We start from the raw sequence: 14611 nt of genomic DNA, 5'->3' as shown, positions 1-14611 counted from the left end.
AATCAATCCTTAAAGCACACACTTCTGTAATTACTAAGACAGCTCCATATCCAAGCCCCAAACAATTAAGAACATAGTACTCAGCATTATATCCCAATTATATCTAGCAACCAAAGCAGATGCTGATTGTTATGATTGTAGCCATCATGCGGCATGGTCTAAAACATTTACAGCAAAGGGCTCTCAGCATCCAAACTAGTAATCTATACACAGCACGCCATTCTCTGTTTTTTTTAACAAGTAATACAAATTATACGTGATCCTTTTTTAAAAAAAATTATTCATGTTTTTAAAATAGTTCAAAATCAATAAGTGAATCAAAGTGGTTCTTTTGTCCACTTAAACTTCATTTTCCTCCTCCTTCCCTCCTATTCTTTCTAGGCTGTGCACTTCCTTCCTTTTTCATCACACTTAACTTCTTACTCCTTCACTACCCTCACCTCTTTTTAATTTTGGCAAGAACAAAAACAAAAACTTCAATCGGAGAGAGATTTAGTTGGAGTGGCATTTCAGGGTGTGGTTTCACAACTACAACAAAACTTATATTTTTATTTCAGGAAGGAAAAAAGAAGATAACTGATTAATGAACAAACACTGAGGAGGCAAGAGGAAGAGTTAGGTGTCGATTAGTGTACATGACATGATCAAGAGGAAGAAATTAATGGGCTAGATAATAGGGTTATATTGCATAAAAAGCACTGCTGTTCTCGTGTCATCATATGCTTAGGAACAGAGCATAAAAGTGTAAGAAATACAAGGTAACGTGCGAGGTAAGAAAATTTCCCCTAACTATATATATGTAAATTTTCGCCAGTTAACAGCTATAGAATTGAAATTCTTCGGAGAAAATCATTATTGATGCAAGTGCTCACACTTAACATCCAATCACGGTATCCATGATCGAAGACTATAAACAACGATATTGATAACAAACATACAAAAAGCAAAGCGATATCATCTCAAACCTTTGATTCGATAGCGAACGCTACTACGAACCCAACCTGTTGAGAGCTTCCTGAGCCACGTCCGATTGTGGCTCCAATTGGAGAGCCTCTTTATAAGCCTTCTTCGCTTCCTCTCCCATATCATTTCCCTCATAACACTCTCCCAGCATGCACCACGCTTTCGGGTTCCGGGGACTCAGCTTCACTGACTCGTTCAAATCCGCCAGCACCGAGTCAACGCGCTTCTTGCTCAACGAGATCTTCAGCTCCGCTCTCTTCAGCAGCGCGTCGCCTCTCTCGTCGGCCGCCAGCGACGCCGCGGCCAGCGGAGACAGCGCGGCGTCCAGCGCGTCCAGCGCGTTGCTACGGAAGCCCTGGAGATCGAGCGCCATGGACTTCAAGAAGTGCGAGGCGGCGTCCTTAGGATCCAGCGCGATGGCCTTCTCAGCTTCCTCTAGAGCCTGTTTAGCGAGGGAGACTGTGACGGAGGCGCTTTTGGATCTTCTGGCTTGCGAGACTAGTTGCGCGCCTTTTACGAAATGGCTTTTCGCTTGGACGGCGCGTGGGTTTGGGGGACGGTGGCGGAGCTTGGCATAGAGGCGCTGGGGAATGCCGTGCATCCAGAGGAAGGAGACGATGGCGATGGAGATGACGAAGACTTGTAGCGCGATATCGCGAATCATTGCTTTTTTCTCATCGGGGTCCATTTTTGGATTCTCGTGGTAGTGACGGATCTGCAGAGGGAGTGGGGGTATATAGATAGATTGATGGAAGAGAAGAGTGTAGGAATTTGAGAAGTTTCTGTGGTCTTCAGTCAGAGACTCTATGCGTAGACCACCACAACGTAGCCGCCATGTCCTTTGACTATTCATCAACCTTCAATCCAGGTAAAGCAATTAATGCTCATTTTTTTCTATTATTTTCAACTATTCCCTCTACTATTTTTTAAATTAATCAAACTATAACTCAATAATGTTTTCCACTATTTCCTAAACTAATTAAAATATAACTCCATGTTTGTCACGTATAAAGATGGCAAAATTATTTGTGTCCAACATTCAATATAGAATTACTCACGAATAATTAATATAAGTAGATACACGTGGATATTTAATGATTAATATGCTTAGATATATGTGAATATTTATTATTTATGATAAATAGTTAATTTAATATTTGTTTATAAATAAATATTATACTATTTTTATCTAAATATTAATTATTTTAAAAAAATTATATTTTATTAAATTAAAATTAATTTATATTTTATTAAATTTAATTAAATTTTAATTTTAATTTTATTTTATTTTTTATGATTTTATTTTAAAAATTTATAATTTTTTAAAAATATTTATTAATATCACACATGATAAGTTTTAAAATATTTTTTAAACAGATAATAAACTAAACCGATAAAGTTTATCAGGTTTAATATCATTGTTGGTCTTATTTTCATCAACTTTGTTCAATATGAGACTTATTAAATGTCAACATAAAAAAAAAATGAGTTGTCACGAATCTCGTCATGTTATCATAATCTTTCCTAAGACAAAAGCCTAATTTTCTTTCCACCAGCGCGTCGCCGTGCACCACACTTATGTCATCATCTTCTTCATGTCGTCATACCACCATTAGTTTCGCCGTTAGCAATCGCACAAGCCACACGAATCGACCAAGGAACCTTCCACTGCAACTAATCAACACAAATTTCGTGAGTCCAAATTGTTATGCATCATGAGAACCACCATCAACATCTCACCATCTTGATCTTTTCAATCGCGAACTATAGAACTTTAATTTCGCGAGAACTTACAAAGTAAAATCCAAAAAATCACAAAACTATTGAACTTGCAGAAAACCCATAATTCCCAAATCGAACATCAACCCTAATTCGCAAAATCACACCTCTTTTGTGAAAACCTACAAAGTCTCAAATTGCACCACCATTGAACTCGTTCAACCTCCATTGATGATGCAAAACCATTTGTAAAAAGCGAAACCCCAAAATCGTTTTCCACTAAATCACAAAAATCTATTGAAATAAAAAATAAGCACAACCCACATAAATTAGGGTTTTTGATATAGGAAAGATGGTGATGACGTAGCGAGATGATGATCTGAGTCAGCCACTATGATCACCAAAAAAGACCAAATTAAACACAAATTACGAAATTAGAGACTACATTGAATATTAGAAAAAAACGAATACCACATGAATAAAGTTAACAAAAATGAGGACCAACAATAATATTAAGCCTTTTTATTATTATGAATCGAATAACAAATAAATATTTTACTATGATTTATGCTATGCACATTTTCATTTTAATCTCTCACCATGATAAATACTTTTACAAACAAACTTTTTTATTTTCATTTGACATTATTTTTCTTTTTACTTATTTTTCTTTCTAAAATTTCAAAAATTTACATTGTTAAATAAATATAATTGTGTGTTATCATAACATTATTCATGATAAAATATTTTTCTACTTGTACAACCACTTTTTCCTTCCTATTCAAATAAAAAATATTTTATTTAAATATTTAATTTAGTCCTATAACACATGACATATGATAAAAATAAGTTGAATTGTGTTTCAGAGGATATTTTAACAACACATTATTTTTATATTAATTTATTTCGATAATGAAAATACATATGGGAACTTACAGGTTTTGTTAAGACACAATTTACATAATTATTTATAATCACTCTTGGCCTAATACTTTATTTTTTTTTTTTTACTTTTCTTTTAGCAACTTTTGATGATTTTTGCAAGCAAGATCATTTTCAAGTTCTTATACACTTCCAAATAGTTAAAAGAAGACGGTATCATATGGTAAGTATGAAAGGTTAAGACGAAGCTTTAACAGAACACTGAAAAGATCATAAGATACTTTCTAACAAAGCTTTATTACGAAATAAAAACTTTTAAATTGTGTTATTAGTGTATTTTCTCGTGTATTGAATTTTCGAAAAAGATAATTATTGTATTGCAAGATATTTGGGGTATTTTCTAGAAGACGTAATTAAAAATTTTATAAGGATAAATATTATTGGTGTATTGCATATCGTTTTATGCATGTTATTACTCTAAATTTGTCTAACATTAATAAAGTGCTCTTAATTCAGCATTTTATTTTAACTTTTACAATCTATCCCTTCTTTCATAAATTATGAAGAATAATATTAAATACTTTTGCTCGGTCATATAATTAAAAAAATATTAGTCATATAACGAAAAAAAACTTACATTTTTTTATTCCCAAATAAACCATATGTATTCTTTTCTAAACTTATACTATATATTATATGACTTGAGACTTTAAACAATATTTAAATTCTTAAATGTAATTATTTGTATGATATGGTTAAAAATGCTAAATTAATTTCATCTAACATATTGTCTTTGACCTACTTATAAATTTTTTGAATTAAAACATAACAAATCATCATTATATAAACAGGTTATTAAAATATTCAGTCTTATTTTATTTTAAACGAATATCACTATCACATGTCTTTCAAATAACTCACATTATATTTTTATAATATTATGTTAAAATAAATCTTATAAAAAAACACATTTTCATATTAAAGTATTATTTTTTATTGTTAAGACATTGAGCCTTGTCTAAACTAATAAATTTTATGTTAAGATTCCCATCATATTATATCAATTCATTCTAAGCAAGTAATTCCATATTTTTTTTGTTAAGAAGATATATCTTAAACATTTTTACCTTTGCATTAAAAATATTCTTAAAACATAAAATTAAAAAAATTATATAACAAAATGTGAAAAAATGTAAATGATAAAATTAACAGATGATAATAATAATTAAACAGGGAAAACTATAATTAAACGTGTAATCTACCCCGAACTTATTAAATGCCCACGATTATCGTCCCTAATTTATAATATTTTAATATCTATCTTATAATTTTACTGAGCTTACCTTTCCTGATCTTTTTTTTTAAAGAAACAAAACGTTATCGTTTCTCAAAAGAGATGGTCTTATTATTTATCTTCATATTAAGAACCAAAATATCGTCTAAATTAACACAAGTTAAAAAAATTAATATGAGAAATATATTAAATAAAAACTTATAAGAAAACATTAGAGCAGAAAAAGTAAGAATAAACATAATCGAAATTTGAAACAAGTTGAGATTCTGGTTGAATTTGTAGTATTGTCAAAAACTCATTCTTAACTAAATTTTAATATTGTTCAAGATCTAATTCTAATTTCACTTTTTATGTAATAGAAAATTCAGCGTTGAGGATTTATAATAACATTAATGCAGTGTTGTTTTATTGAAAAAGAATTGGAGACGCAATGCCTCCACACATAAGCTTTACAATATATTATTTTCTAAATAATGCGATCATTAGTTCCTTTTTCACTCAATATTTTTTTATGCACATGTTAAAAGAACTTACAATCATCAAGCTGTAAACGAAATTTAGAAAAATACACAATTTCAATTCTAGAAATACATTACATCAATTACTGAATCTAAAATATATTTTAAATTTAAAAATATATTTCAATTCAGTTGTGCAATTTACAAATATATGTTATATTATATAATTTAGGATATAAACACATTCTGCTTCAGAATACAATTGCTCAATTCAGATATGCTTATATAATCTAAAATATATATTTAAATCCTAAAATATATTTTAAAGTGCACTTTTGTAAAAGACAGGCTTTCAAATTGAACAATTGAGACTATATTTCTAAATTATCGACTCTAATATTTCCACCTATAGAAACCATTTGAACTCTTCTGTAGAAAAAAAGTACGGAAATACTAAAAGAAATTACAGGATTTATTTAACCATTGTTATGTCTCGACCCATTTTGGCGAGACCACAGCTCAAACAATAACTAAATTTTTTTTCCACTCTAATGTTAGATAGAAGGCAAATTTTGATCAAATAAAAGTAGGGCAAAAAAAATTACAGTTGTTAACAAACTTTTCCATAAAAAGCGCAAGAAGTTTCAGGGCGAAAGAAATTCCAATTTGGGGCTGCATATATCTATGTATCTCCCATCTTTATCAGTTCTGCCGGAGATTTTACCAGCTTTTTTAGTGACTCAACTATGCTACCAAAAGATGGCCTCTCACTGGGGTCACTGCCAAGTAAATAAAGCAAGCATCAGAAATACAAGTAAATGTTTAGTAACGTAGAAAAAACACTTGTTAACAACGCAAAGATAACACGTGAATTATGCAGATTTTTCTAAAAGGGGATCTCTAGTCTCCCTTTGAGACCTGCTGAGAAATGCTTAAATGAATCTTTACCGAGTCAATACTCATAGCAAAGTATCATTTATTCTAATCCATTCAAGTTTAGATTGAATGGATTATTGGCTTAGCCTTTCGTCATAACTAAATGGACAAGCATTTGTTCAAAATTGATCACACAAACTCCCACCATATAAAGCAATAGAAAAAAAAACCATTTAGAAAGTCCATTTTATCTTGAATTCACACTTCATCTTATAAATCAGTTATGTAAATTTAAATTGAAATCAAAATCTGTTTCATGAAATAATATCAAATTTTAGTAAATTATCCACAAATATTTTATCCACTTATTAAAAAAACTAATGGAAATTTTCAAATAATTTTATCTCTGAATCAGACTATAGTGTCACGGTCAAGTTAATATTGTTATTAATTAAATCCGTGTTCACAGATAACCCAAAAGTAAATGCTTGCATTATTCCAGTAGAATTGGATCGAGTGGCAGCATTATGTTCATAATTTACAAACAACGAGATGTCTAAAGACTTACTCCGCCCAACAAGATTCCATGAGGGAGGCCAATGCTGGGGAGATGTTTGGAGGGATAGCCAGCCTCCTATTCTGGAAAGCAACAGCTCCAACTACCTGAGAGTTCACATGGTGATGATCATTTTACATTCTATTAGTAAAATTAGGAGATTTCATTAAGCAGTTGTTTGAAATATGCAAGTTCGCATGTATACCTTTACATCATATGTCCGTTTTAAATTAACAAATTCTTGCAAATGGTCCCAACTACTGTATAAATAAACACATTAAGTAAAAAAATATTGGTTTCTAACATTTAAAATTTAGAGCATATGCATTCATTGTGATTACCTGTGCAGGGCTAAGTCCACTCCATGGCTGTTGCATGGTCACAAGTTCCCACAGGATAACTCCAAAACTGTATACGTCAGATTTCTCATTGGAGGGTTCTCCACGAAGAAATTCTGGAGCCATCCACTCGGGCTAAACATAAAATTAAAAGTTACACATTTATTGAGTTCGAGTATTGCGAAGTAAAGGTTCAACCTGTGAAATATTAGAAGAATGACCAAAAACCTAGTCTACAAACAAGAATGCAAGTCTGTTGTTCACTTGCACACCTCTCATCCGACAGAACCAACAAAAAAAATTGACACTCATAAAACCAATATCTGATAACCAAACATCTATCACAACATGATTATATCATTGATCCAGGTAGTAGGTACCAAGTTAGAAGTGGCAGTGAATTAACATGCATTCACATGTAGCTACAACATTTAAAGTTTAGAACTCTTAATTTCAAACTCGAAAGTGCTACTCCAGAAGATCAGGAAAGAAGATGACTTTTACTCATAAGATAAATTGGAAGTTATAACAAGAAATTGATATGATTAAGTTTGCAGAATGAGAAACACGAGGAAGAATCTTAACTGTTCCAGCAACTGATTTGGACGGTATGAAAGTGTTTGCCTTAAATCTGGACAATCCAAAATCACAAACCTGAACATAAACAAAATCATCAACTAGCATAAAGTGGTTAAAAGGTCATAATAAACTGCTAAATCAGTAGCATTCTACCTTCACAGTCCAATTTTTATCCACTAACAAGTTTGGGGATTTGAGATCCCAGTGCACAATTGGAGGTTTCAGACAGTGGAGATAATTGATTCCTTTAGCCTGCAATCAAACAAATGTAAGTTATATACAAGATAACTAGTTTAGTGTAACAAAAATAATATCTGGTACAAACCACATCCAATGCCATCCGCAGTCTCTTCCTCTTGTCCAGAATTTCACCAGATGCTGGTCTGTGTATCAGGCGGTATAAACTACCCCTGTAACAAAAAATGTATAGAAACAGTAAGGCAATGAATTCTTTATGCAAGAATGTGAAATCTTATGGTCAAGGTTATAAGAAGTTAGTTTTCTTACCTAGGCAAATACTCTGTCACTATTGATAGATGGGGGCGTTTTGTAACAGAGCCCATGAAGAGCACCACATTCGGATGGCGAACCCGCTTCATTATTGCAACCTATAGCGATGTCATAACCACTTCAATATAACTAGCTTCTCTGCTTTACCGCATTAATAGAAGAGGGGTTCAAAGACCAAGTTCTACATCTTGTTGGGCATAACTAGTGTTGCTTAAAAATACTAGTTTTAAGCATGTCAGTGCTACACATAGTTCACTATTGTGCCCCACAAACCATGCCAACTTGAATAATTAGAGTTTATGACATGTAAAAGTATTATACAAGTTGAAGAATTGTGGTGTCTGTAAATACCAGGGGATGATTTTCACAAATTAAGATTCTGATAGACTAAAGCGGGGTCTGTACATTTGAACTTAAAAACGGAATACGAGTGGCCAGCGAGCGAGCACCAATTGGAACGAAATGTTGATGTGTGCACGAGTAGAAGACGTGTATATTTAGTTGTGCAAGAAGAATAAATCGTATGCATAACAAAGGCAGGGCCTTTATAAATGTGAATAGTTTCCACCCACAAAGATGGGAAAAAAACTAGGAACAAGCATTCAAATACCGAAACTGGAAAAAAAAAACAAGATAGACACAAAATATAGTACTTTTAGGAAAGAGAGTTTTTTCTGATCTATAATAGAACAATTACATAAGGATAAGCCAAAAGAATGCTATTTTGATGAGCATAATTGATTATCAGCTAATACGTATGCCTTTCCTTAAAAGTACCATATTTATACTATTTAGATGACATAATAAAATTCACAAGCAATGCAAAAGTAGAGGCCTAATACATTGGTCTCACGAATACATACCTCTCTCAGGAACTCCTTCAACTGATCTTCATGGAAATCCTGAACTGTTAAAACCTTGACTGCAACATCCTGCAATTTATAAAATAATAAAATAATCTCCAAAACTTAATTATATATATTCACAGAGCCAACATAAGACGAATCAATGGATAAATATAATGTAATGTAATCGCTTCATTTTGGTGGACAAGTGTCCTTCTTTCAATTGAAATCACACAAACAATGAGTAAATTGTATGAAGCAATTGGAAAACTACTTTTATAAACTAAAACGGGAACGTCCTAGATAAAATTAAACATGCTGAAAAAAGAGCATATTAATACGTACCGATCCATGCCATTCAGCACGGTACACTGTACCGAATGAACCTGCAAAGTGAAAAAGGCAGCTGCATTTAGAGTCACCTAATGAGGAAACAGTCCAAATACTAAAGTTATGTGGATTCTATAAGAACAGGGGAGGTAGAAAAAGTACCAGCACCAACACGCTCTTTAATTCGTAAATCCTCCCAAGATATCTCAAGCCAGTCCATTGCAAGTGATGGTTCAAGATTCAAATATCTTGGAATATTCCCAGAAGGTAAACAACCCTTGTTTTCACTTCTATTGTCTACCTGTTTCAGTTCTGACTGGCTGGATGAACCAAGTATAGATCTCTTAAAACTACTTTTCACCGCAGAACTTCCATTTACAATGATCTCATTGTTGGAAATTTCTTGTAATTGTACTACATCTTCCCTAAGGCTTGGATATTCATTTAGTGATGCTTCGATGTCTGGATGGAGAATTTTAGAATCATCTTCATGGATGGTAGGCAAAACCGAACTAATAACTGAGCATTCCTCGTCATTCCCTTCTAATCCAAAAGGAATTAGAGATGGTTCTGTAACTTCACAGATTTGATCAACTGAACCATAAATGGAGCTTCTCAGCAAATCAGTTTCTTTAGCTTGTTGATCATTATTTCCACAGCCTGCAGTCCCGATCATTAAATAGTATGGCTAAGACCAACTTCAAATTAGATTACTAGAAATCCTCTCAACTCGTTATAAAAATTAGCATCAATAAAACTACAAAACACGAGTTACCCAGTTGTCCCGAAAGGTTTAAAATTAAAAAATTGAGTCTAACATGCTTGGTAAACTTAAAGCAACTTTAAAATATGGAGCATGAAAGAGAGGATCCGATAGAAGAAAAGTACGAAAAAAGAAAAAACTAAACACGTCTCACACTTGATTTAATGGCCTGAATAGCTCGAGGCAATATGTACGAGGTTGTGTTACTTCAACAATTAATTCATATATTTTCATAAAGTATACTAATTTATACAAAAAGAAAAAGTGTGGAAATAACGAGACCATTCTGCAAATGAGTTTAAATAACATGCATCATGAGGGTCCAAGTATTATATACTGATGGCTACACTAATTCTTCCTTGATGTTAAACACTAAACGGAATTTGAAGATCAACTTTCGAAATAGGTAAAACACAGAATACCTGAATACGGAAGATTTTCAGGATTAACAGGTCTGTCAATGGAACCTGCGGATTCAGAACTTGCCATGTCATCCATAAAAGTTGATTGTGATTCTTTTAAGTGACAAATTTGAAACGGGGAAGGCATTGAAGAAACATATGCTCCATTTATTGAGGAATCTGGTCCATGGACATTTCCCGGTTCCCCAACTAGGTCAACCACATACTCCCTGTCAAATGAGAAAACATATCATGATACCTATGAGAATAGGAAGTAATGTCATATACCTCTGATAAACAAACGTGTCTACAAAAAGTTACCAGTTCTATGCCAAAGTTCTGATAGGCAAGCAAAAAATAACAACAAAAGATTGAGGTTAAAAAGAAAAATGATTAAAACTACTGATGGAATGAATGCAATTGTGTTTATGACTGACAGAATTTCACGTTGTCATTACTATCAACACATAAAAGACAGAAGAAATGAGCACCAAAGTCAGGTGTTGTACTAACCTTGAGAGCTGTTTGTCATCCTTAATTTTGACTAGGCAAGAAGATCTATGATCTGCAACACAATACTTGCAACCACGAGCAATACGACAGGGCAAACCTACGTAATCTGCCAATCTCTGCATTCAAAATCCAATTAACTGTGAATAAATAATCTGTAACAAGGTTATGAAGAATCATTAATACGTCCAACTCAGTCCAAAACAATCCTAGGCAACACTAATGCACCCTCAACTGAAATATTTTTCAGTCATACCCTACAAAACAATAAATGCAGGAAAACATTAAATTTTCACCTTAAAAAGTATTGCCCGATGCCTACAAAGTCCAGTAGACAGGCTGCCAATGGGAAACACAACACACTTGCGCAAAGTCCTCAACTTCTTACTAACCAGTTTCCAGCGCTTGTGAAGATCGCCTTGCTCCACCGGGAACATACCCCTTCAAACATTCAAACATAACGTTAATTAAAAAGGAAAAAAAAAATAACTTCACACTGCCTCGAGAAGAGATACGCGGCATCCGATTCTTACCCCATATAAATGGCTACCAGTTTCCCTAGCTGCTCCACTAACACCAAGGTGTTCTCAGAAGCACAATACAACTCTTGCGCCTTATCTTGAAGCAGCTTCAAGCGAGAGTCCTCGCGTCTATCAACAAGCACCACCTCCATACAAGTTTCGCTGGGCCCAACCGCTTTGAGCGACATCAAAGTAGGTATCCTTCTACCGTCCTCGACATCATTACACATCACCCAAAGATATGGATTCATCCCCAGTATGTTATAAAACCCGTCAGATATCTTGTCTGTGTAAGATAAACATCCACTCACCTGAATCAAAATAAAAATTAGACTTTATATTTGAATAAAAAAATAAAAACTCAGATCCAGTTTCCTAATGCCACTCCGATTAAAATAGAGTTTTACTTCAATAACTTACGTGAAAGTTTTTCAAAGTGTAAATATGGTTCGCGAGATAAAACTCTAATTTGAATAAGAAAATACTAAAAAGGAAAATAAGTAGCTTCATAGAATTTTTATCCAATGATGTTCTGTTGAGTCTTAACAATGAAGTGAGTTTTGTACCCATAGGCGGTAAGAAACGGATTCGGCATCCCAGGTTTCAGTTCCTGGAGTGAGAACAGGTTCAGTGACGAGGCTAGCCAAAAAGTTGAGCCTCTTCGCTAACGTGAGTTGCAAGATGTAGCTCTCTTTCGACTTCTTCGCTAACTTCTCCATGCTCTCTTCCTCCACCTCCTCTTCCTCATCATCCTTGTGCCTCGGGGCAGCAATAGTAGTGAGAGTGCGAGACGACGACGTTTCCTCCTTAATTCCGCTGGAAAAATTGCAATCAAACGTCGTCCCCGAAAACAAGCTTCCAGCATAGCTGCTCCCGCTCGATAGCCTCGGCAGCGAAACCTGCCGGTCAAAGCTCTGGTCAACGGCATCCTTGATGGTGGTTTCCCGCGGAAGAAGTAGGTCACCTTCACAGCCGTGGTCTTGGTGGTGGCCGGAGTGGCTGACTTTCTTGTCGATTAGCCAATCGCAGAACGCGGCGATTTGCTTTTGTTTAGTCCGGAACTTCTCTCCGCCGGCGAACAGGTCGGAGAATGCGGAGTGCTTAGCGGAGGAGAGAACGACGTCATTTTCTTTAGTCGGAAGCGGTTTATTCGGAGTGCCGCTTTCGACGTTAAACGTGTCATGTTTGATTGAGTTGACGATTTTCTTTTTCTCTTGATCTAACAGCTGTTTGGAAGATTCATCCAACCCTCGCTCCGGGAATTGACGCGGGAAAATGTATGTGGTTCTGTGAGGCATTTTCGCTCGCCACTTGTTCTCGCAGTCACGTAACTCTCGCTCCTCACAGACACAGATATTGCACGCACTCACGTGCGAGCCAACGGAATCACAAACTACTTTTACTTTCCGTCTTCGCCGTTTCAATCCTCCTCCTCCTCTCCTTCAACAACCTCAAACTACCCAAGTGCAAATTGTTCAACCGATTCCACTGCTAACCATGGACAACAATACAGTGTTATGCAAAGATAAATTTCGTTAAACTCTTTTCGAATCTTAAAACCACGTTCGAAACGAAACCGCGATATCATCGAGAAACTGATCAGTTGCGGATCAAATGCGCGATCGATTTCGGCGGTTTCTGAATATAACTATGAATTCTTAGGAGTGAAACCAGAAGACGGTGATTTAAGAGTGGGATATTGAATATGAAAGAGACGAATCGAGAATGTGAACTATGGTTGTGACTTTTGACGTTTGTCGTGGTTTTAGCAGCAAGAAACAGTGAAGTTTTGTAGCATGGAGTTGAAATGGCAGAGGGAAAAGGAAATAATATAAAATCCGTATGCTAACCAGCGCTGGGGTATGCGTGCGCACCATTGTTAAAAAGTGACACGTAAAACATGTAGCCAGTTGCAGCAAGACACGCAAGGGTAAAGGTGCGCACTGCACATGGCATGTAGTTTAGTGTCCTCTGCTACCTGTAGTAGTAGCAGGTCTAAAATTGGGAGGCATGCATTTTCTTGTTCGTTAATATTTTTTCATTTTATTTATGGGACGATATTGTTATATTATGCATTTTCTTTCCTTTTCAATAATCTAAATAGTAAATATTGTAAACAAAGTGCCAATAAAAGTGAGTCACAGAAGTGACCAAGAACAAGGAACCTAGACAGCTCATCTTTGTTCTGGCGTAATGTTTCCTTTTAAAACAGAATCTAACGGTGATGCCATAAATTTGTTTGCTAAATCTAGAACTCTTCCTTTTGTTTACTATTCTTTTAAATAACAGCATGTGATGACTGTTGGAAGTTTAATTAAACTGTGAAACACTGCTATATTGAAGTCGTGAACGTGCTGTAAAGGTCATTTGCTTGATAATTTTTTTGTGTAAAGTGTTCAGTTTTTTCCACTTTGGTCCATTGTCACTTGGTGGTATGCGTGATCCTATCCAACTATTTATTTAACCAAATATATATTTTCTTTTTCCTCCCCTGTCATCTCAGTTCTTTCATAAATAGATTTTGTTTTATAGTTTTCATATTGTCCCAATATTAGACTAGGATAGAAAACACTTATACAAATATAGATTAATTTATTAAAGAATTGAATATATTTTTAGTTCTTAAAATTTAATTTAAAGTTAATAATTATTCTACCAAATTTTATAAATAAATAAATATAATATTTCTTACATAATAATAATTAATTCTTTTACATATTAAATATTATTTTATACTGATATTTTTTAAGTTTAAAACTAAAACTATATCAAAATTTAATACCTAAATAAATTTTAATTTTGTTTAAATATTACAAATATATTTAACCTTTTATTAAATATCAATGTGCCCCGTGTGATCCGTAACTAGTTAACAACAGGTACTTTTTAACTTATTCCTCTTATCAGTAATGTTTTTTCTCTTATACTCTGAGAAAAAGCACAGTGAAAAATTATTGATCAGTTGTCCTCTCAATATCTCAGTGATTTCATATATTTTTTTTCGGCTAATTCTTCTCCTAAGGGTTCTAATAGTTCTAAGAATAAAATTTTCATGAAATTTCAATG

General features: G+C 34.0%; 2 protein-coding genes across 3 annotated transcripts; both read right to left on the bottom strand.

Annotated features, from left to right (window-relative positions):
• Nucleotides 1–650: 650 nt before the first annotated feature.
• LOC124835704 (uncharacterized) lies at nucleotides 651–1832 on the bottom strand. Its single transcript, XM_047310675.2, has one exon. It carries the CDS (start codon nucleotides 1814–1816, stop codon nucleotides 989–991), a length of 828 nt encoding a protein of 275 aa, XP_047166631.1. The 5' UTR covers nucleotides 1817–1832; the 3' UTR covers nucleotides 651–988.
• Nucleotides 1833–5767: 3935 nt separating this feature from the next.
• LOC124835695 (serine/threonine-protein kinase CTR1) lies at nucleotides 5768–13388 on the bottom strand. Of its 2 annotated transcripts, none has more exons than XM_047310663.2 (15): nucleotides 12112–13356; nucleotides 11558–11856; nucleotides 11321–11465; nucleotides 11028–11143; nucleotides 10536–10744; nucleotides 9513–10010; nucleotides 9366–9406; nucleotides 9039–9107; nucleotides 8173–8273; nucleotides 7991–8075; nucleotides 7819–7917; nucleotides 7672–7740; nucleotides 7090–7221; nucleotides 6761–6855; nucleotides 5768–6095 (listed from the first exon to the last, which is right to left on the bottom strand). In XM_047310663.2, the coding sequence occupies exons 1-15, from the start codon at nucleotides 12841–12843 to the stop codon at nucleotides 5999–6001; spliced, it is 2787 nt and encodes a 928-aa protein (XP_047166619.1). In that variant the 5' UTR covers nucleotides 12844–13356; the 3' UTR covers nucleotides 5768–5998. The 2 variants fall into 2 exon arrangements, 1 of the variants encoding a protein (XP_047166619.1); XR_007028596.2 differs by lacking the exon at nucleotides 5768–6095 and adding an exon at nucleotides 6954–7008 and having other exon boundaries at nucleotides 6775–6855; nucleotides 12112–13388.
• Nucleotides 13389–14611: the final 1223 nt, after the last annotated feature.

Source organism: Vigna umbellata, chromosome 2 (genome assembly GCF_029865625.1).
Source record: "Vigna umbellata cultivar VRB3 chromosome 2, Vumbellata_1.0, whole genome shotgun sequence".
Lineage (NCBI taxonomy): Eukaryota > Viridiplantae > Streptophyta > Magnoliopsida > Fabales > Fabaceae > Vigna > Vigna umbellata.
This window is presented reverse-complemented; position numbering and strand designations above follow the sequence as displayed.